This window comes from Dama dama, chromosome 5, assembly GCF_033118175.1.
Source record: "Dama dama isolate Ldn47 chromosome 5, ASM3311817v1, whole genome shotgun sequence".
NCBI lineage: Eukaryota > Metazoa > Chordata > Mammalia > Artiodactyla > Cervidae > Dama > Dama dama.
In genome coordinates, this window is record NC_083685.1 from 122,665,025 (window position 1) to 122,687,531 (window position 22,507).

General features: G+C 48.5%; 1 protein-coding gene and 1 long non-coding RNA gene across 4 annotated transcripts in view; one reads left to right on the plus strand and one right to left on the minus strand.

Annotated features, from left to right (window-relative positions):
* Positions 1-4,612: 4,612 nt before the first annotated feature.
* LOC133057749 (uncharacterized) lies at positions 4,613-11,283 on the minus strand. Of its 3 annotated transcripts, none has more exons than XR_009693077.1 (3): positions 9,846-9,922; positions 8,226-8,334; positions 4,613-5,814 (listed from the first exon to the last, which is right to left on the minus strand). It is a non-coding gene; the product is annotated as an uncharacterized LOC133057749 (long non-coding RNA). The 3 variants fall into 3 exon arrangements; XR_009693079.1 differs by lacking the exons at positions 4,613-5,814; positions 9,846-9,922 and adding exons at positions 7,382-7,766; positions 11,152-11,283; XR_009693078.1 differs by lacking the exon at positions 4,613-5,814 and adding an exon at positions 7,382-7,766.
* CYTH1 (cytohesin 1) overlaps positions 10,173-22,507 on the plus strand; it is a 71,658-nt gene continuing 59,323 nt past the window's right edge. Inside the window, exon 1 of the mRNA XM_061144653.1 lies at positions 10,173-10,289. Within this exon, the coding sequence (XP_061000636.1) occupies positions 10,268-10,289 (22 nt within the window). The 5' untranslated portion in view covers positions 10,173-10,267. The remainder of the gene's footprint in view (positions 10,290-22,507) is intronic.

Below are 22,507 nucleotides of genomic sequence, written 5' to 3' on the forward strand. Positions count from 1 at the left end.
GACCTGCCTGTGTCTTTTCCCTATGGCTTTTAAAAGGTTCCCCCCCACCCACCTACTTCAGTCCGCTGGCCCCGTTCACACGCGACGTCGGCCTTGGGTGCTGTCACCCGTCCGTGAGTGGGAGCCAGGCACTTCGGGCAGTCTGTGGGAGAGAGCTTAGAGCAGGTCTTCATTAGGAATAAAGAGGTTTATCTGAGTGTCTTAATGTTATACATACACTTACCCGAATTTAAGAAGGCAGGGATCCTTTGAAGTGGCTCCCTGAGCTTTGTTGATGATTTTCAGTGAGCATCAGATTGAAACATGGAAACAGTATCATTCCACAGAGGTCTGTTGTTTGAAAATTTTTGTAACCGAATGTTTGGATTTCTGCAGGTAAAGATGAGGGAGACATCATAGGTTTTACCAAACTGAGTTTTTCTGACAGCTGTCAAGGGCGACACAGGCCTCCAGTCTGGGGACACTGCCCCTGCTCCCAGCCTGGCTCGGGCACAATTATGTAGTCAGGTCGCCTTCAGCCTTGGCCTGAGTGGACGTGCCCGGCTACTGCCTCAGCCACACGCTGAAGGCCCTGGTAAGGAAGGCTTGGTTCCTGCATGGACTGGAATTCAGTGGCCCATGTGAACATTGCTGGTCTGGTCAGGCTGGGCCTAACGAGCAGGAAGGTCAGGGTCTGGCTGATCGCACGTGTCCTGGAAGTTGGGGCAAGGCCCGGAAGGGCACGGGGCCCTGCAGAGCCCCCCATGATTGGGAGGTTACAGGTGGCAAGAGCAGCATCAGTGAGTGGGTGACAGTCCGGGGCAGGTTTCTGGTGGGTGGGTTTTGGTACCCAAGCCCCACAGCTCTTCACCCCTTCCTTCCCTTCAGGGATGCCCTCAGACACAGGACTGTCTCTACCCTGGTCACCGTGGGGGTATGGCCAGATGGCTCAAAATGACATCAAAGTAAGGTGAAGCGAGGCATCAACTGGACCCAAACCAGAGCGGGTGCTCAGCAGGTGGGCGAGAGTTTGGGGTGACCGAGTACAGCTCACAGGCCTGTCCGGCCAGCCGAGCTTCTGTCCAAAAGTTGCATATCACAGGCTGGGTGGCAGCCAGAGTTGATGCACCACAAATCCGGCGCAAGGGTCATACGAGCCAGACCAGAGCTCTATGCATGTTGTGGTTCTGGGTGTGCGGAAGACAAACATGGCCAAGTTTCCCCTGTCAGCCTGTGGTCTCAAGCTCAGAGCTGCCAACTCCAGTGGGAATCAGGAGGAGGCCCAGCTCTACCAGATGTGGCCTCAGAGACGAGGGGAGGCTGTGAACGGATCATTGGCCTGTGAGCAGTCTCTGGCCAGCCAGGTTCCCTTGACTGACACGGTCCGGTGACAAAGCGAAAGCCCAGGGTATTCCTCATTTGATACCTTCAGCAGGAACCTCGTGCCTCCAGCTTTTGTGTGTCTTTCAGGCTCTGGTGAGTGCCTGGGGTATTTTCAGCAAGAGAATACAAGGTCTGATTCACTCTACACACCCGAGGCAGACGACTGTGTGTGTGTGGGCCAGAGGGTGGGGATGGAGAAGATGGGCAAGGATGACCAGTCCAACAGGCCAGACAAGAAGTGCTCCTGTCTGGAACTATGACATGGCAGTAACTAGACAGGTGGGGCCACCTGGGTACTTGGAATCGAGAGCAGAGGTAACAAATGTGGAAAGTTCAGGCCCGGGGGAAGACCTCTGGCTTGGGAAGTGGAGTGGTAGGGCACCGTTGTACCAGAGGTATCCTGTATCACGTGGGGCTGTGATACAGACAAGCCTGCGATGTTAGCATGCTATCAGAACAGGAAATCGGGAGAACCACAGGTACGAGAAGGATGTGACCACGGAGCTCGGTGTCTCCCGACTAAGAAAAAAGTGCAGTTGTCTGAACACCTAGGGAACTAGGCGAGCATCCATTAGAAGCGTGGCCTAACCTCAGGAGTCAGGAGTGAGCAGTGAAAGGCTGGCTGGTGTGATGGAGTGGGAAAGGCCAGGGTGTGAATCCTGCCCAGTCTTGGTAGCATGGACAGCCTTGGTGTAGACAGGACCTGGGTGAAATGAGGTTCTGGGAGAAATGAGGTTCTGGGAATCCTCTCGCCCTACCAGGGACCAGCCTGAGGATGTGTCACGTGACACCTGGTGGGAGCTCAGCAACGTGATTCCTTCTTGGCCTTTGGGACCTTGTGGCTAGTCACCTGCACCGGCTCCTTCCCTCTAACCCATACTCACACATGTTTGATCCCTGGGTTGGGAAGATCGCCTGGAGGAGGGCATGGCAACCCACTCCAGTATTCCTGCCTGGAGAATCCCATGGACAGAGTAGCCTGGCAGACTACAGTCCACAGGGTCGCACAGAGATGGACACGACTGAAACAACTTAGCAGGCATGTACAGGCCTGGAGGGGCCCCTGCTGCACACACCCTGCTGGTCCAGCCCCAGGCACGTCCTGCTCCTTCCTTCCCCACCCCCTCAGGACCAACTGGTTCTGTTCGGGAGGACCATCCGGCTACAGAAGCTGGTGACAATGCTCTGTTAGGCTGTCTTCAGGCGGCCCTGCTCTCCCATCCCTTCTGCAGTTATTGCATGTTTGTGCCCTCTCAACTGCCTGTGTGCCCCTTACTCTTGCAAATGATTTTCATCCCACTCCAAAGTAAAATAGCGAAACACGAGGAAACCAAAACTGAAACCAGCTGCTTTCCTTCCGCTTGTGATCTATTCCCCTTCTAACACAGTGGTTCCAACACTCATGGAGCAGCAAAATCACCTGGGAGAGTTATTTAATACTAATTTAATTGACAATGAATGTGCCGGAAATGAGACTCTTGAGGGTGAGGCTCGGGCTTTGGCGTTTGAACCCTTCCTGAGTGATCCTACTGGGCAGCCAGTGTTGAGAGCTGCTGTCCTAATTCCAGGTTTGAGGGTCAGAATCAACCAGGGGTTCGTGAGAACACAGGTTGCTGGGCCTCAGCCCCTAACACTCTGGTTCAGCAGGCCTGGGCTGAGGTCTGATAATTTGCAATTCTAACATGTTCCTGAAAAGTGAAAGTGTTAGTCGCTCAGTTGTATCTGACTCCTAGTCCATCAGGCTCCTCTGTCCATGGGATTTTCCTGGCAAGAATACTGGAGTGGGTTGCCATTCCCTTCTCCGGGAGATCTTCCCAACCCAGGGATCAAACCCAGGTCTCCTATGTCAACAGGCAGATTCTTTACCATCTGAGCCACCAGGGAAGCCCCTACGGACGCTGACCCCACTGCTGGGCGGGGACCACACTCAGTTCTGATCTAACGGTTCTTACATGGAATGGTCAGTAGGACCCTCTGGGGACCTCAGCGTGCTCTCCAGACCAACCTCTCCCAGCCCTTGGGGACCTCACCTCCTAGCTGCCTCTTGTGTCTTGCTCTTCCCCCTTCCTTCTCTCATGAACATGTTCAAGTGTCTGCCGTCCTAAAAGAGCCCCCTTGTTTCCATGTCCCCTGCCAGCCACCCTCTCCCTCGACTTAGCTTTGATTTGCCTTCTGCTTCATTCTCCTCTTAGTCTGCCTTCTGCCTGCGTCACTCCACTCAGTGATCCAATTCCCAAATTTGATGAGCGTTTGCCACGACTTCTTTTCAGGATTTGACACTGATTTCATCCCCCTCTCCCTGAAGAGCTCTTCTTTTTCTGTCCCTTAAGTGTTAAATCTGTTGGATCTGGTGAGCCCTGGATACTTAGAGGGAGCCAGAATCAATCCACTTCAATCAGTATGCTCCATTGTCTAATCAATATATCCAGAGGGTGCTTGTGGATATCCTACTGGCACATTCGTGGCCCAGACAGCTCATAGCTCTGCCTGTCCTCCTCTGTTCAGTCCAGTCGCTCAGAGCTGCTCAGGGGACTCTGCTAAAATGCACCTTTATGTGGTTCTTTGCTCTTACGGTATTTACAAATGATCCGTGTTTCATGTTCTTCATTCTCCCTTCTTTGGTGTATTACTCTTTTCTGCTTTGCACGGCCTTGGTGAGACGCTTTCCCTTGGCAGAGACCGGTGGGCATTGACTCTATCAGGTCTCAAATTCCAGCTGCCCCCCACCCCCCAAGAAGTCTTGGTGGAAGGGATGAATCAAACAGGAGCGTGGTTGGTGACCGTGCCCTGGTTGAAAGTAAAAGTTACTCAGTCGTGTCCAACTCTTTGCAATCCCATAGACTGTACAGTCCATGGAATTCTCCAGGCCAGAATACTGGAGTGGGTAGCCCTTCCCTTCTCCAGGGGATCTTCCCAACCCAGGGGTTGAACCCAGGCCTCCTGCATTGCAGGGGGATTCTTTACCAGCTGAGCCACCAGGGAAGCCCAAGAATACTGGAGTGGGTAGCCTATCCCTTCTCCGGCGGATCTTCTCCACCCAGGAATCGAAACAGGGTCTCCTGTATTGCAGGCAGATTCTTTACCAACTGAGCTACTAGGGAAGCCCCTATTCACGGCTCAGAATGGAGCCAGTCTGCCTCCGTCGATGGCCTTGCCCAGTCCTCCTGACGCTGCCATCTCTGAGCCCCTGCCCCCATCCCCCACCTGTTTTTTTCCCACAAGTGAAAACATTTTGGCAGGTCTGGCGGGAACCAGAGCATTAGCTCCTCTATTTGAAGTGAGAGCCTGGACTATGTGGCACGTGGCCAGCTGTCTTTTAGGCGGCAGGGGAACAGTTGGTGACAGCTGGATACAATCAAGATCCATTACAAACAGATTTCCAAGTGCCATTCACACACAGAAGAAATTGCAAGCTTTAGCAAAATAAAATCTGGGGGTTTTCAAAGCAAGACAATGCCCCAGCCTCGGCCCGTGTAAGCGGTTGAGTTCCTCTTCTCTGTAACCACACTTCCTTCCCCAGCCCCACCTCCCTCTCGAGTGCAGGCTAGGGGGGTTGGGAGAGGATGGCGAAGCTGGCAAGGGTTCTCCCTAGGCCGGGGCGCCCATGCCCTGCCTTGTATTACGAAGGACACCCCTGTCTAAACCTGGGTGGGGAGAGGTCCAAGGCTGGTTTCTAGCAGGGCCTCTGGCCAGCCTCAGTCAGGCCTCCCACCTTGGTCTCAGGGAGAAGGAAGGGTTCACAGAGTGGTTGGTCGGTGACGGCTGGCAGGCCCAGCTGAGCGCATTCCTCGCCTATGAAGCAGGTGTTATCCGAGGTAGCTGTCTCTCAAACTCCGGCCCTGGCCTTGGCAGAGCTCCAAGCTGTGGCTCATCAGGCAGCCGACTATGCTTCTGTACGGAGGGGAGGGCTTAGGATGTGGCTCTGTTGGGTCTGTGGTCTGTTGGCCTCAGCAGGCCGTGTTCCTTGACCCCATGGTGGTGGGTGGTGGTGGCGGGAGTGGTTCTTTTGGCACGTGGAAGGGGTGTCAGTGTTCATGGAGGGAGGCGACACTGTCCTCCCTTTTTTTCATGAGAACCTCCAGCTTGTACCGCCCACTTGGGCCCCTGCTGTCTCATCCTTATTTATTTATTTTTTTAACTTTTGGCTGTACTGGGTTTTTGTTGCTGCGTGGGCTTTTCTCTAGTTGCAGCAGGTAAGGGCTACTCTCTAGTTGTGGTACACAGGCTTCTCAATGCAGTGGCTTCTCTTGATGTGGTGCAGAGGCTTCTCTAGGGCACACAGGCTTCAGTAGTTGCAGTTCCCCAGCTCTAGAGCTCAATAGTTGCAGCACATGGGCTTAGTTGCCCTTCGGCATGGAGGATCTTCCCAGATCAGGGATCGAACCCATGTCTCCTGCATTGCAAGGTGAAGTCTTTACCACTGAGCCATCAAGGCAGCTCTGCCTTATTCACCTTGATGGGAGAAGAGAGAGAGAGAGAACAAATAGAATCATTTGTTTTAGAAAAAGGAACCAGATAAAAAAAATGTGGGCATGAGGAAGAACAGAAAGGTCACAGTAAAATCCCTTGCCATGGTATCTTATATCTAAGTCCACTCTAAAAATTTTATTTAAAATAGCTGATAATAGAATATGATATCACTTATATGTGGAATTTAAAATATGACAAAAATGAACTCATTTACAAAACAGAAACAGACTCAGACATACAGAACAAATGTACGGTTAAGAAAGGGGAAAGGGGTGGATCAGGAATAAATTAAGAGTTTGGAATTAATAGATACTAACTACTATATATAAAATAGATAAACAAGACCCTACTGTGTAGCACAGGGAACTATATTCAATATCCTATAATAACCCATGATGGTAAAAAATATGAAAAATAATATATATGTATATAAAATGGAATCAGTTTGCTGTATAATACCCAAAACTAATACAACATTGTAAATCAATTCTGCTTCAATAAAAAATAAATTAAAAATATAAAAAATAAATAAAAACAGGTAATACATGTATATGGTATATCATTTAAAAACTGTGTGTTTCCCAGGGCCACCTCAACGAAGTCCCACAGACTGGAGGGCTTAAAACAACAGAAATTTATTCTCCCACAGTCTGGAGGCTGGAAGTCTGAAATCAGTGTTGGCAGGACCACACTTTCTCTGACTATCCCTTCTTTGCCTCTTCCAGCTTCTGGTGAGCCAAGTGTTAGCCTCTCAAATGGCCTCTCCATCTTCACATGGCCTTTTCTGTGTGTGTCTGTGTCCTAATCTCCCTTTCTTAGAGGGATACCAGTCATTGGATCTGGGCCACCCTATGATCTCACCTTAACCTGGTTATATTTGCAAAGATCTCATTTCCAAATAAGATCACAGTTCACAGGCGCTGGAGGTTAGGGCTTTAACATACCTTTTTGGGCTCACAATTCAACCCCTAAGAGTATGGAAGGGTACATAATGAAGAGTCTCCCACTCCTGTTTCCCTGGCAACTGACTTTCCTCCCAGAGGCAGGGTGGTCCCCAGTCCTCTGTGCGTCCCGTTAGCCAAGGTCTGTGCTTGCCCACTAGTTTGGGAGCCCTGAGAGGGCATGGCTTTACAGCTGTTCCCTTTGTCGCTGTGTCCTCAGTATTTTGAACAGTGCCTGTCACAGCACTGTCCCCCAGTCCTGAATATATGTGGAATGGCTGAGTGTACAGTATAAATGTACATCACACGTAGATGCATTTTTGCTAGGAATAGAAATACATTATACACCCATGTTCTGTCCTAGCTTTTCCCACTTCACACAGCTTGGAAACTGGCTCACTTTGATAAACGCAGAAATCAGCTTCAGTCTTTTAAAAAACTGTGGGTGCTCCCTTGCATGAAAGTACCGGTATCTAGTAACCTGTTCCTTTTTGAACATTGTTTCTAAAAAAGTTCAAAACATCACAGTTTAAGCATGGGGTAAAAAATAGATATATTTTGGGTTACCTCTGCTCAAAAGCCTTCCTTCATCCTTTTTTTTTGGGCCATGCAGCACAGCATATGCGATTTTAGTTCCCTAACCAGGGATCGAACCCTCGCCCCCTGCAGTGGAAGTCTGGAGTCCTAACCACTGGACTGCCAATGAAGTTCCTCATTATTCTAACTTTTGAGACTATTATGTAAGGCAAGGACTTCGGAAGGGAGGCGTCAACTTAAAAAAAAGTTGTCAGGTGGATCAACCCACTAAGGAGAACAGACCACAGTGACAGGCCTGCAGGGAGCCCCAGCCCATTTTCAAAGTTCTTGATGTGGGCAGGGGGTGGGTCAGGGGAAGCAGTAGACGGATTCCAGATGCTGGGCCCTCTCGGCATCTCCATTCCGTCCTCCCTTTGAGGCTGTCGCTCTGCGGTCTCCCTCTGAGGTCCCCTGGAGCTGAGGACACAAGTAGTAAGAGAAACTGACCTGCTGGCTCCCATTTTATACTGTGACCTCTGTGGGCCTCAGTTCCCAAATCTGCAGTATGGAGATAACAGCTCAATAATGCCACACACCCCCCAACCCCCCGACACCCCCAGCCCCTGAGCCAGGAACGTGAGCTAACAGAGGGTCTTTGACAGTCACCAGCGGTCAAGTAGGGATTCCCAGGTGACACTAGTGGTAAAGAATCTGTCTATCAATGCGAGAGATGCAAGAGACCTGGGTTTCATTGCTGGGTCAGGGGAAATTGCCTGGAATAGGAAATGGCAACCTGCTCCAGTATCTTGCCTCGAAAATTCCATGGACAAAGGAGCCTGGTGGCTACAGTCCACGGAGCTACAAAGAGCTGGACACGGCTGAGCACGCACATGTTGTCAAGTACATTTTACATCCCTACCCAGTGCATTCACTTACAACCAAAACAAACATTATCCTTATGGTACCAGGTGGACGCTGATACTCTTTTATTCTATCTTCTCTTCCTTCAGTGGAGATTGGTTTTTCAACCATTCAGAGTCAGGACCTGCCATTGGAAAACACTGTTGTAATGAAACAATGTAAGTTAAGGGAATTTGTTTACAGTCAAAAACCAGGCTAATCGAAGTGATTAGCATTCATGCCCTTCCCATCCAAAAGTTTGGGAGTTCAGATCACAGGGAGAATTAACCTGTGGCCTCAGTTGCTTTTCTGCCCAAGTTTTGGTCATCGAGCAAGAGTTATGTAAAATCAGTGAAGATTAAACTCCTAGGTCCACCAGAATCAACCTTTTATGGTTGATAATCTCTATGAGGGAAGTGTCTGATTTCTGGAGCCATTGGAAAGAAACCCTTGCCTAAGGAAATAAAGCCCATCTTCTTGGACATACGGGAGACATCAAGCTTCACCATCAAAGCCTGGGTCAGACAGCTCAGGGAGTAACAGGGATATTTTCGTTTGTGAATGCACAATTTTCTTAGCCACCAGAAGGGTGGCCAGAGCTGCGCCCTGATGGAATGTGAAGATTAGGATCCCTTAGACTGATAATGTTGGAATCTGTCTCATCTAACAAAAACATTGTCAGCTGTGCTGAAGTCAAGTAGAAGAGAGCAAAAGATCAGAGATCAATACTGGGCGGGAGCCTGGATTTTATAGGCAGACGCTCCATTTCACCAGTGTGAGATAGGTCCTGGGGGATGAGGTATTTGCCCAGATCACAGGGCTAATAGGAAGCAGATGTGGAAAGAAAACCTAGAGTTTCCTCATTCATTTACTCCTTTTCCATGAGAGGAAAGGGACTTTTCTTCATTGTCTCTTGGGAGGCATGTTTTGGAACGGCCTGTAAGGAAACAGACTGCTGAGGACGGTCACAACTCCCCTTGATGGAGATATTCCCGGACCTTTCAGGGGCATTGCCAGGACCTTGGGCTGACCTCTTCTCCCGCAGCACCCCCGGTACAGCACATTGTGCTAGGGGGTCCAGGGTCATGCCCCCCAGGAGGGTCCTGGACCATCCCTGTGTGATCCTTCCAAATGACACATTTATAATTTTTATGTGTAGCACCAAAACAAGAAAGAGCATGTCCATCCAGGAACGACTAGAAAAGCAGCATTTTCCTCTATTTTTCTAAGTTAAAAATTGGTGATGTCCCCGCCTCCAGGTGCAGAGCTACTGCCCATGCTCCTCAAAGGGCAGCTCAGTTTAACCAGTGGGTAGGTAGGTATACTGGTCCGTTGGCCCAGTGCAGGCAAATAAAACATGTAAGGCACAGCCTAGAAACGTATGAATCTAAGAGTCGCAAGAATCAAGGTCACCAAAATCCTAACACGCTGTGAGGCTGAGGTGCCTCTCTTTGAAATTTGATCGGGGTAAATTCAGAGGACAAAGAAAAGGAAGTATATAAAGGCAGTGAACTGACATTCAGGGTGCTAAGGTTCAGACTGCAGAAATAATGAACTCAAAATATTCTGGTCTTCGGCCAAGGACTGGCCGGACCTGCGAAACTAACGTCAGCGAGGACCACCCTGCCCTTGAGTGGCCGGACACGACCTTGATACCTTTGTGGGCGGCCGGGTCTGTTTCCCAGGCCTGCGCCACCCTTCGGAAATCCGAAACCTGCTGGGCTCCCGGAGGCGGCCGAGGCGGGGCCTCGGGTTGGGGCGTGGTCAGAGGCGGGGCCTCGGCGCTTGGGGCCAGCCGGAGGGGCGGGGCCTCGGCGGGCGCGCGTACGCAGGCCTGGGCAGGGTAGAGGACGCAGCCCCAGGGGTGCGCGCGCGGGCGACGGGGCGGGGCCCCGGGCCCGGGGGCGGGGTCTGGGCGGGCGCGCGTGCGCAGGGCGGGGCGCCCCGCGGGAGCCGAGGGGCGGGCGGCGGGCTCGGGGCCGGGGGCGGGGCTCTGAGACGCGCGGGGCAAGCGGGGCCGGGAGCTGCGGGACCTCGGGCAAGCGGCGAGCCCAGGCGCGGAGCCTGGCGCCGGCACCATGGACGAGGACGACAGCTACGGTCAGTACGGCCCTCGGCCCGGCGGGCGGACGCCCCCTCCCTCACTTCCTCCCTTCACCGGCCCGGCGCCTTGGCCGTGCCTCAGGCGACTCGCGTTTCCCGGGGACTGTGGTGCCGGACGCGAGCCGAGGGCGGCCGGGTGGGGCGGGGGCCTCCTCAGGGCAGCGGGCACCTGGGGCCCAGAGTGTTAAGGGCTGAGGGGCGTTGAGGGGCCGACGTCGGGGTGCCGGGGTCTCGGGGGCCGGCGCTGGGGGCCGCCGGACTCGGGTCTCTGGGGCCGGAGTCGTGGGACCGGGGTCTTGGGGCCTGAGTCTCCGGGGCGGAAGTCCTCCGGAGTGAGCGTCTGTCTCGAGGCCAGGGTTTAGGGCGGGGTTCGCGAGGACAGGAGGGTCTCGGGGCCGGGGTCTCCGGCGGGGGTCTCGGGTCGCTGGCCCGCGCAGGCCCGGCCTCTCCCGCAGCCCCGCGGGGGAGCCCCCAGCGAACGCTCAAGTTCCCCCGGGCATTCTCCGTAGTTTCCAGCCCTTCCTGTGCTGGCAAGTTATGTGCCCCGGTCCATGTCTTTGTTCTGAAACGAAAATGAGAAAACACGGGCGGCGAACCCCGAGTGGACAGGCTGCCACCTGAGTGTGCCGTCGGGGCCGGGACCTCCGGCCGCCGGCCATCCGAGGGTCCGAGGCTGACCGCCGCTCCGCGAAAACGGGGCTGCCCGGCCCCCAACGCTTGCGGGTCGAGCCCGAGGGGCGCCGAGAAACCCAAGTTTGCCTTCTCATCTGTGCCCAGAGACGCGGTACAGCCCTCACGCCACACCGACAGCGAAAACTTGAGGGAACTACCCGTTTCCAAAGCCTCCTGCTGACCTCACCTGGAACTGTTGGCCATCTGCAGGGTATTCGTCCGTCAAATGGCTTCAGATTGTCAGGGTGCCAGAAGGCTATGTGGAATGCCTTAGTTAATTTATTTAACGTTTTATTCCCGAGAGATGAAAGAATGGCAGATAGAACAAGTGGTGAAGTTTTGTGGTTTGGTAAGCAGAGTACAGACAGCAGTTTGAAATGCTTGTGTGGCTTAGTGGAAGCGAATCCGCTTTCTTGACTAAGTGACACAGGCGATGTTTGTTTCTTAAGCTCTGAGGGAGCAAGCTTTGTTGTGGAGTATGTTAAAATGTGAAAGGTGAAGCACCTTGTTACTCTTCTGTTTATTTACGAGTAAGTCATTGAGGAACCGCTGACCGCAATAGGTGGGTTTATGACCCACAGTGGCAGACAGGGGAAAGGCCGACACTTGTGGCCTGAAATCCAGAGCACGTGGAATGGGTATCCATCAGATGTCCCCCGGTTACCTTCCAAGTAAAAGCAGTGTGTGCTTTTCCTCTGTGACTGAAAAAAAAAAAAAAAACAACCAACAACACACACCCACGGATTGATCCCAAAGGACTTTTCACCCCCCCTTAGGCCTCTCTCTTTCTGCCCACCTAGGAGAAGCCTTCTCCAGCTTTGCATGCTGCTGTACCATCTCTTGCTGTTTAATCCAGGCTTTCTTTGTGCCCTCTCCTGGTGTTCTACCCACCGCTCAAGGCAGGAAGCTGTTGGTCTGGTTGCTTTTAACACAATGATTGCTTTGCTACCAGGCATGGCATGAATTCGTGTCCAGAAAGGGTGAATGGAAGCAGGGTGTATTTCTTTCCTGTGGTGGCTGTAACAGATTGGCACAAACAACATAAACTTATTATCTTACAGTTCTGGAGGTCAGAAGTCCAAATTTGATCTCACTAAGCTAAAATCAAGGTGTTTACTGGGCTGTGTTCCTTTCTGGAGGTCCTAACAGGAACGTCCATTTCCTTGCCTCGTCCAGCTTCTAGAGACTGCCCACGTTCCTTGGCTGCTGGCCGCCTTCCATCTTCAAAGCTAGCAGGTAGCATCTTCTCAGTTCTCTCTGACTTCTGCCTCTTCTAGTTAGGGCTCTGTGATGCCATTGGACCCACCTGAATAAGGATAAGGATCAGCAGCCTTAGTTCTACAATGGTAATCCCCTTTTGCCATGTAGGGGCAATGTGTTTCCAGGTTCTGGGATTGGGACAGGGCCGTCTCTGGGGGCCATTATTCTGCTGACCACACATAAACATGAGGAAGAAGTTCTTTTCTTTCTATTTATACAGTTTTTTTAAAAAATCATATTCTTTGTATATTGGAGGAAGCAGAAAGGTTGATTTAAAGGAGATTCCCCCACTCGTTGGGTTTACCACACAAAAAGTACCTAATGGTTCAAGATGATCATAACAAGAAAAAGGTTCCTAGTTCTTTTTAAGGTTTGCCTCGGTCTCCAGAACTTTCCATCTCTCTCCTAGGTTTTATAGAGAATTTACCTCAAAAGATAAGACGACTATTCAGATTCCACATTTCAGAAGAAAGTGGGTGCTATGAACTTGAACAGTGCATAGAATGCCAGGTCTGGGGGTTCCCTCAGAACCTCCATGGGTGGTTCATGAGTCAGCCTAGGTCACTACCATGGTTTTTTAACATTATATCTTTGGGGACATGGTTTATGATTTCCATGCTATCACCTTGCTAGATAAAACCTTTGAAACATAACTCATTTATAATAGGCTAAAGAAAGAGAGTGTGTCTTAGAGTTTCTCTGTTCAACGAAAGAGAATTTTGAAAACTCACCAGAAGGCTTTTCCTGACTGCATACTCTTTGATGTCCTGTGCAGACCCAGAGACCACACCACTGAGTTCGACAGCCCTTTGTCTTGTACACTCCCTGTGGTCCTGAGTTGTTTATTTGGTCTAGTTATAACACACTAGATCCGTACAGCGTGGCTCAAACTACACGTGTGGTGAGATAAACCGTTCTGTGAATACCTGTGTGAAGTGGGGGGGGGGGGGGGGGGGGCGGCGGTTAAACAAAAGTCATTTTAAAGCTTTTCTTTTTTTTTTTTAGGAAAAATGTGGAATTAGTGGTTTTCTAAAAGCTTAATTAACACTTTAAGAAAGATGTTCCTAATGCTTGTGGCTGGCTGGTCTTTATTCCCCCCCAGCTTCTTTCTAAACCCTGAAATAGTTGGGATTTTGGGGGGGTCATTTTACGTTCTTATTAGATGACTGTACTTCCTGGATGTCACAGTTCTCACTTGCAAAAGGAAGAGGTATTTTTGCCTTCATAGGGTTCCCTGCCCACGAAAGGACTCAGTGACTGTATTCCTCTTTGTGACTTCTGAATTCAAGCAGACATTTTTAACATGCAGTCTGCTTCTTAATGGGCTTTCAGGCCCCTCTGAGATTGTATGTGAGAATTTGTGAACGTGCATTTTTGGAGAGTCTTTTGCTTTAATCCAGTTCTTGAACAGCTCTGACTCTGGGAATTGCTGCTCCAGAGGTTTGCCTGCCTCTCTCTTACGAAAGGTCTCGAGGTAGAGATGGGCAGGGTCCATCCAGTAGTAACATCGGAAATGTTGGTTGGTAATGATTCTATATCACGACTCTGACAAAATAATCGGATTTCTGAGCATAGGTTCTTAAGATCCTTGAACCCATGGTGCTGTTCAAGACCTTTACTTCTCAAATATGGACCTTACTCCTCTCAGCTTTTATTGGCTTCAGCTTATCCCTTTTCTGCTGCATGAGGGAGAAGAAGCCTTTAAGAAGTAAGCCTCTCTTGAGAAAGTGAAGATGTTGATCTTAGCCAGGCGCACCTGCCGTCCTCAGATGATGAAAGTGAGGTGTGGGCAGCGGTATGCGTAGGCAATGGCATGCATGGGTGCTGTTGCAGGATTGTGCGTGGGAGCCTCTTGCGTCCAGGAGAGATTTGCTGTTTGGTCTTTGTGCCTTTAGAACAAGCGTGGGGCCCAGTGGAAGCAGCTCGGTGACTCTTGAGGGAATAATAGATTGAGCCAGTTTCTATGTGGCAAAAGTTAACATTTGCTGAACTTGAATTTTTCTCTCCCCCCATCCCAAACAAACTGGAACACTTTTATGAATGTGCTTGACCCTATGCCAAACCAGTTTTCTTCATTTTTCTATGATATTGATGACTTTCATTGTTCCCAAATGTAGTTCCACTCTTAGTGATTTGCGTTTATTGAAAAGGATACAATTACATAAAGTCAGGGCTTTCTTAGAAAATCTGGAACACAAAGTTACCATAATTACACATTTTGTGGTCTATAAGGTAGATTTCCAGGGGTGACATTAACATGTCAGAGGATATAAACATTTTGGAAATTCTTGATGGGTGGTGTCAATTTGCTTTTTCAAAAGGCTGTATTAAGCTACCCTGTTCTTAGCCATGTATGGGGGTATGTGTTCCAGTATCACTAAAAGTGTGCCACTGGTGAGGATTAGCATATGAAAGCTTTTTTAAAGAAAACTAATTTAATGGTTACAGAATGGTTTCTCATTATATCTGTTGATTATTAGCTAGGTTAAAAAAATTTCTTTTGTCTGTTTGTATATTATGACCTGTATTATGGCTGTTCATGTGAGATTTATGTTCATCGATTTAACTGAGATTAACTCCTTCTTTAAGGCCTTTATTAAATCAACAGATTTATGTTTTAAAACAGATGATGTTTTAAGCATGGGGAAAATATATACTTGAATTTGACTGGGGTTTAGGTTGGACCATTTGTAGCAGTCGCTTATTTACCTTTCCTTTGTTTTCCTTTTAAAAATTGAGGATCTCTCAACCCATTTTTGTCTTCTGCCCAAATACAGAATGTTTCCTTTACGGGAGAAAATTGTGAGTTCTGTAGTTTTTATTGGTTTGGATGACAGTGATAAATAGTTTAGTCTGTGGGATCTTCGGACACATACTTGCCCCTTTCTGAGAGTCCTGTGTTAGTCAAAAGCCATTTTGCCGAACAGTTTTTTCTTGTGTATTTCATGCCTTCAGAATTAGGCAGTTGTCCAGTGTGAACTAGAAGGAGGACGCTTTCTCATTCCAAGGGTGAGAGCAAACATGTAGGTCACTTGGTGGGGGAGGAGAGTGGGGATGTATATGAGAGAGATGGTGAGGCAGAGGATGAAACGCTTGAGCCTGAACCGTGTTGCCAGTGGACTCTCCTCTCTGCCCTTTTCCTGCTCACCCTCCAAGGCTAAGTCGTGGGCCGGGGGCTCCGAAAGAAAAGCACTTTGCCCAAACCTGTCCATCTGCCCCATTACCACACAGCCTCTCAACTGTCTTAATTATTGTTGCTCAGTTTCAGTTGCAATAAGAGGCCTGGAGGAGGTGGAAAATTATTTAGAAATGTTTTAAGAATTGAATCCCACATCCTGTGAAACTGCTGGTGATGTTGTTTTGCTTCTCTCTTTGCATGGACCCGAAAAAAAAAACGAAACACGTACTATAGGGTGAAGGCTGTAGGGGATTTTTGCTACTCTTCATTATCCATGATGGTGCGAGCCTGTGTCTTTGCTACTGCAGTGGTGAGATGGTTGAGAGCTGCTTCCTGTGAGGCCTGGCTCCTTTAGCAAGGGTCAGGATGTCACCTTCCTTAGCCGGGTGCTTTCTGTGTCTTCCACCTCTTTTCTAAGTCTTAAGGAAGGATTCAATGGGAATTCCCTGATGGTTCCAAGCTTTCACTGCCCAGGGCCCAGGTTCCATCCCTAGCTGGGAAACTAAGCTTCCGCAAGCTGTGAGACCCCCCCCCCCAAAAAGTTTCTCTTTCAAAAACATTCCTTAATCTGACATTGTTGCAGTCTACATTGTAATTATTAAAGTTGGGTATAAATGATGGAATAGGTTTAATGCTATTAGAAAAACTTCCCCCTCCAGTAGTCCTGAAACTGGTTTGGACTCTGTGAGCTATTTGTAAAGGCTTACTCAGTCAGCAGGCGCTAGCGACCACATCGTATAGCCCCTATCACAGATGCTTGGAGCCGTGCAGGAAGAGACAGATGTAGGAGGAGGCTGTGAAGGGGTGTGTCAGAGTGGGTGTGGCAAGTGTGCAGGAAAACGTAGGCACAGAGAGAAGAGCAGTTCAGCTTGGAGCTGGGGTCGGACTGGATGGGGCAGAAGACAGTTCATGCAGGAGCTGGCATTTGGGCTGGACTTTGAAAGATGAGTTGGTGCCAACTAGGCAAATATGGCAAAAACATCCATTTCAGGCCAAGAATGAACCAGCGTGGCTGGAGAATCTGGCCCCTGAGGGGAGCTGCCGGTGGCTCTGTGTGCCTGGATGGGCTCCTGCGTAGAACCCAGGACTTTCCTCTCTGTGCCACAGGGATCCGTAGAGGGGGTCAGGCTGGGCTGTTTCCAGGTGATTATTTTGCATTTCTGAGAGATCCCCTGCGGTGCGGTGCAGCCGGAGTCCTTCTGGGAGCTGTTGCAGGCATCCAGGTGGGGGAAAGGATGGGACCTGAGTTAAGACAGTAGGGGTGGGGGGGAAGAGGCGAACAACTACAAGACACCTGAAATCAATAGGATGTGGTTGCCAGAGTTTGGGAGAGACAGAGCATCGAAGGAAGGTAAGGAAGCTGAATGAGTGGTACAGAGTGTGTAGACTGAGTGTGTAGAGTTGAACACAGGAGCTCAGGTGAGGACACGCTGAGTGGAGTCGTGAGGTCTGTACAGACCATCCCCTGATCCTTTTAGGCAGCTGGATTCAGAACCAGCACTCAGGGAATTACCAACATACTAGTGGGAGTGGAAGCAGGGAGGGGGTCATGTGACGTGCTGAGACGAGGTCCAGGGACATTGTCTTGGGCGTGCCACCGTTGAAGGGCTGGGCAGAGAAAGTGGCCTGGAAAGGAGACTGTGCAGTTGTATTATGTGTATAGATGGCTCTTTATAGGAAATTAGAGAGAAGGGGCAGCAGCTAGAAGGCCGTGCAGAATGGAGAGACTTTTGTTTTTAATTTGGGGAGACTTAAGACTGCAGACTCTTTTTTGAAAACTACTCTGAATCAGCCTTGGATTAAGGTATTCATAGACTGTGTGCTGTGAACGCCACGTAGGATGGGACTCATATTTCATTTTGTCTATTGAGGCTTTTATACACAGCAGCTGCAGGACTGCATGTGTTTTTGCAACCTTTTTAGCTTAAATTACTTTCTATTATGATCTCTGCTTCCCTGAAATACTGTTTCCAACAGCCCTAGTAATTGAAATTGAGGACATTTTGATTTTTAGCTGTGTTCTTGCGTTTCCGGCTGCCTGCTCGATGTTTCCCTGTGGGTATCCTATCATCATCTCGAATTCAGCATCAGAGTGCAGCCTTCTGCCTGTCTCCTGTCTTACTCTCCCCTCCAGACTCCTTTGTTTTTTTTTTTTTTCTATTTTTATCCCCATTTTCTTATCACTTCAGTTACTGAGGCTTGAAAAAATGTTTGATTCCTTTGTCTTTTTTGCCTTCTGAATAGTTTTCCAACCATCCATCCATCTATCCATCTCATTTTTCATTATCTTCTTTGTGTTACGCATTTGCTTGATGCCAAGGCTATGAAGAATTTTAAAAGGTGGGCCCCTGTTTTCAAGAAACTCAAAGTGCAGGGTAGTTGATGAGTTGAAAAATTTCAGTCAGAATATATGAATACATGACAGATGCTCTGATGGAGACGTAATAAATGCTGTAAAGCCTGGAGGGTTCCAGTCTTCAGTGTGTTTTGGGTGAGAGACACTTTTGAGTAAAACACCTAACCTTGGGATCAAATGAGGTGGGAGCATCATAGACCATGTGTTACCACTGTGCCTCCAGCAGGTAGCTGTGTGCTGTGCGCTAAGTTCACTGCTGAACATTTTTCATGTTCTTCCTTAATCCTCACAGTAATCCTGGGTGGGAGGTACAGTGGCCGCGCCCACGTAACAGGTGAGGAGATAGAGGTTGAGAGATTTATTTATAATAGGTGACCTGACTGAAGAGCTGTACAACTGCTATTGGAAGCAGATTTCTCAGACTTCAGAGCCCCTGTGCTCACCATTTCTGCTGCATGGCCTGCTTGTTCTTTTTTTTTTTTTAATTGAAGTATAGTTGATTTACAAATGTGTTAGTTTCAGTATACAGCAAAGTGATTTCAGTTATTGTTGCTGTTCGGTCGCCAAGACGTGTCCACCTCTTTGCAACCCAGTGGACTGCAGCACGCCAGGCTTCCCTGTCCTTCCCTATCTCCCAGAGTTTACTCAAACTCATGAGGATTGAGTCGATGATGCCACCCAACCACCTCATTCTATGTCGCCCCCTTCTCCTCTTGCCCTCAGTCTTTCCCAGCATCAAGGTCTTATTTCCAGTGAGTCAGCTCTTTGCATCAGGTGGACAGTGTATTGGAGTTTCAGCTTCCGCATCAGTCCTTCCAATGAATATTCAGGGTTGATTTCCTTTAAGATTGACTGGCTTGATCTCCTTGCAGTCCAAGGGACCTTTAAGAGTCTTCTCCAGCACCTCAGTTCAGTTATACAAGCGTTTGTATGTATATTCTTTTTCACCTTATTTTCCATTATAGATTATTATATTGAATATAGTTCCCTGTGCTATATGGTAGGTCCTTATTGGTCATCTGTTTTATATACAATAGTCTGTATATATTAATCCCAAATTCCTGATTTATCCCTATGCCCCCTTCCCCTTTGGTAACCATATGTTTGTTTTCTGTGAGTCTTTCTGTTTCATAAATAAGTTTACTTGTATTACTCTTTAGGTTCCACATATAAGTGATAATTATGATACTTGTCTTTGTCTGACTGACTTCACTTAGTATGTTAGTCTCTGGGCCCATCCACATTGCTTCAAATAGTCTGCTTATTCTTATTTCCTATTATGTCACACCCCTGTCTTTACTTTTACATACTTGTACTTTTACATACCTCTTCTAAACATTCTCTTGGAATTAGGAGTTCCAATTCCACGATCCCATGTCTTGATACATTTCGTTTACTTTTTTGGTTAAAACCTATGTTACAGGTTATTAAACAGATTAATATTGAAAGAGCCTGTTGCTCCTGTTAGGGTTGAGATTTGAGGGGTTTGTCAGATTGTACAGTAAAGCCTGTCTCTTTCTTAGTCTGCTGGGTTGTGCTGGCCTCTCCTGGGGCCTTTGGTTAATGGGGGCTGGTGTGACGACAGGAGTGGCGCTCCTGGCCTTTGAAGATTCCCTGGAGCCAGACCTGTCTTGTTGGGCAACCAGCGTTTATGTGGGAAGGCCAGGTAACCAGGTGAAGGTTAATGCAGGAGCCCTGCCTCCTACAGACCTGCCCCGAAGCTGGCCTGTCCGCCATTTCCAGGGCCCTCTGGTGTGGCTCTTCACCTCTCACCGTTTACGATGAAATAGTAGGAGCTACCGAGAGAGGAAACTCAGCAGTGAAGTGGGAGACGGCTGTGGAGGCACAGTGTTTCTTCACGGAAGTGGCAGTGTTGGCACTCATCCAGCATCCATCTCACCACTCTGACTTCATCATTGTGCCTCCTGTCAGGGGCTGTCTGTTAGACCGTCCCCTGGAGGGATCACCGAGGGTTCTGGTGCAAGACTTAGTTAGCTCTGCGGACTGAAAAAGACTTTGGGGCCTAGATTCCTAAGCGAGCATGCTGATTTATGATGACGTTTGTGAGAAGTTTTTAAAGCCAGCCTTTGGTCATTTGACTGCTCTCAGCTCAGCTGTGGGAGTGCCTGCACGAGGACGGTGTTTCATGGGGACTTCCTAGTGGTCCAGTGGCTAAGACTCTGCATTCCCAATGTAGGGGGCCAGGATTGTTCCTGTCAACTTGCAAGCTGTTGAAATTAGAATTTAGCCCTCTTACCTCACATGTGCGTTGTCTGGGTTCATTCTTCTGTGTTTTGTGGTTTATTTGGGGGCTTGGTTCTTGCTGCAGCTGGTTATGGTGATAACCAGTTAGGAAGTTTCTCACTGCCGGCTTGCTGGGAGTGTTATGAGTACAATTTCTATGCATTCAGAGATTTCAATACAAATCTTAAAAAAGGGATATTTTGAACAAAGCATATGATTATTCTGTTCTTGAAAGATGACTGTGGCAAGAAAATTCTTTAAGAGGGCTACTATCACCTACAGTAAGGTGATTTCTGGTGTGAGTTAGGAAGTATTAAGGTATTTGACAAATGTATGCCTCTTGACAAGGATTGGTGTGCACAGAGTGCTTAGCCACTCAGTCGTGTCGGACTCTTTATGACCTTTGGCACTGTAGCCTGCCAGGCTCCTCTGACCATGGGATTTTCCAGGCAAGAATACAGGAGTGGTTTGCCATTTCCTCCTCCAGGGGATCTTCCCGACCCAGGGGTCAAACCCGCATCTCCTGTGTCTCCTGCTTTGCAGGCAGGTTCTTTACCCACTGAGCCATTAGTAGCTTAGTGGTTTATGTGACATGGATTAAAAATTGTTAATTGTTTTTTTGTGTGTGATTTTAAAAGTCAGGAAGACAACTGGACATGTTAGTAGGATGCTGCTTTGACTTGGACCTTTTCTGGACACGCCGCATGATAGACAAAAGAAGTGGCTTCACTGTATTAGTTTTTTATGGCTTTTGTAACAAAGTATCATGAATTGAATGGCTTAAAACCATGCTAATTTGTTTTGTTGTCCTGGGGGTCACAGTCTGGAATGGGTCTCAGGGTGTCAGCTTTGTTTCTTCTGGAGGCTCCAGAGGAGAATCCATGTCCTTGCCTTTTCCACCCTGTCGAAGCTATCTGCATCCCTTGGCTCATGGCCCTGTTACATCTTTTTCATTCATTTTGTTCTCTTTTATTCCTCTCATGACATCCTCAAAACCAGCAATGACTGGTCAAGGCTTTCTCACATCTCATCCCTCTGATGCTGACTCTGCCCCACTTCCTCATTTCCACACCCCCCCCCCCCCCCCCGCCACTTCCACTTTCAAGCAGTCTTGTGATCATATTGTGCCTACCCAGATAACCCAGGATAATCTCTCCATCTCTAGGTCACCTGATTAGCAATCTTAATTCCATCTGCAATGTTAATTCCCCTTCACCATGGAATTTACCAGATCCACAGATCTGGGGTCTGTTCTGCAGACCAGATCACCCTAGTGATTTTGTTCCTTGGCTGTTTCTTGTGAGGTGGGACCTCTTTCTTCTTGAGATGTTCCATGTGGATAGAAAGGACTGCAGTATTGTGTGGACTTTTTCTAATTGCTTTAAGCATTTCTCGTCCTGGAAGAGAATTTCTCTTTCAGAGGTAGCACACGTGCAGAGCAGCAGCACACTCTGACCTGTGTGTCCTGTTTCTGCTCCTCAGCAGCCCTGTTTATCATCAGACTGCTAGAACAGAGAATGTCTTCAGTTGTTGCTGCCTGTTCTTGAATGTTTTTGTGTTGATACTTAATTTGGTAGCAAAGAGAATTTTTTTTTTTTCTTTTGGTTTCAGGTAATGAAAACATCCCTGAACAACGGAGCTTGTTAGGAAAAAGGAGTTCCTTGTTGTAGAAGATCTTGACCTGCTTTTGTTCTTAGTGTCACATGATGGGCATCTCATGTAGAGGAAGCAGGCGAGGTGTGACACTCTTTCACAAATTCATGTTAAAGGCTCATTTGGTTTAGTTTCCTATGGAACTGAATTTTTGGCTAAATACTACTGTTCTTTCCCTTTTTTGATCTTGTTGTCTATTTTTCATTTTCTCAAACATATAAATATGTATACGTACAACTTTTTTAATAAGAGGAATTTAAATTTCTGCTTTAAAAAATTATAGAAGTAACATATCTTTATGGACTTTCTGGGTAGCTCAGCTGGTAAGGAATCCACCTGCAATGCAGGAGACCCCAGTTTGATTCCTGGGTCAGGAAGTTCTCCTGCAGAAGGGATAGGCTACCCACTTCAGTATTTTTGAGTGTTTCTGGTAGCTCAGATGGTAAAGAATCCACCCACAATGTGGGAGACCTGGGTTTGATCCCTGGTTTGGGAAGATCCCCTGGAGGAGGGCATGGCAATCCACTCCAGTATTCTTGCCTAGAGAATCCCCTTGGACAGAGAAGCCTGGTGGACTACAGTCCATGAGGTCACAAAGAGTCAAACACGGCTGAGCGACTCAGCACAGCACAGCAACTTGTCGTTCTAGTAAAAATATGATTGACAGAGAAAAGCCTATAGTTAAAAGTCACTTTTGACTTTTAAAGGGTTCTACGAGGCTCTAGGAAGTTTGCATGATTTTAGTTCTCTGTGTTACCTCCAAGGTCAGTTGATTTCCACACAAAAATATGTTGCACATCATCCCCCGATTCCTGCCTGTGCAGCAGAAGTGAAGAAAGCAGTCCTTGTGAG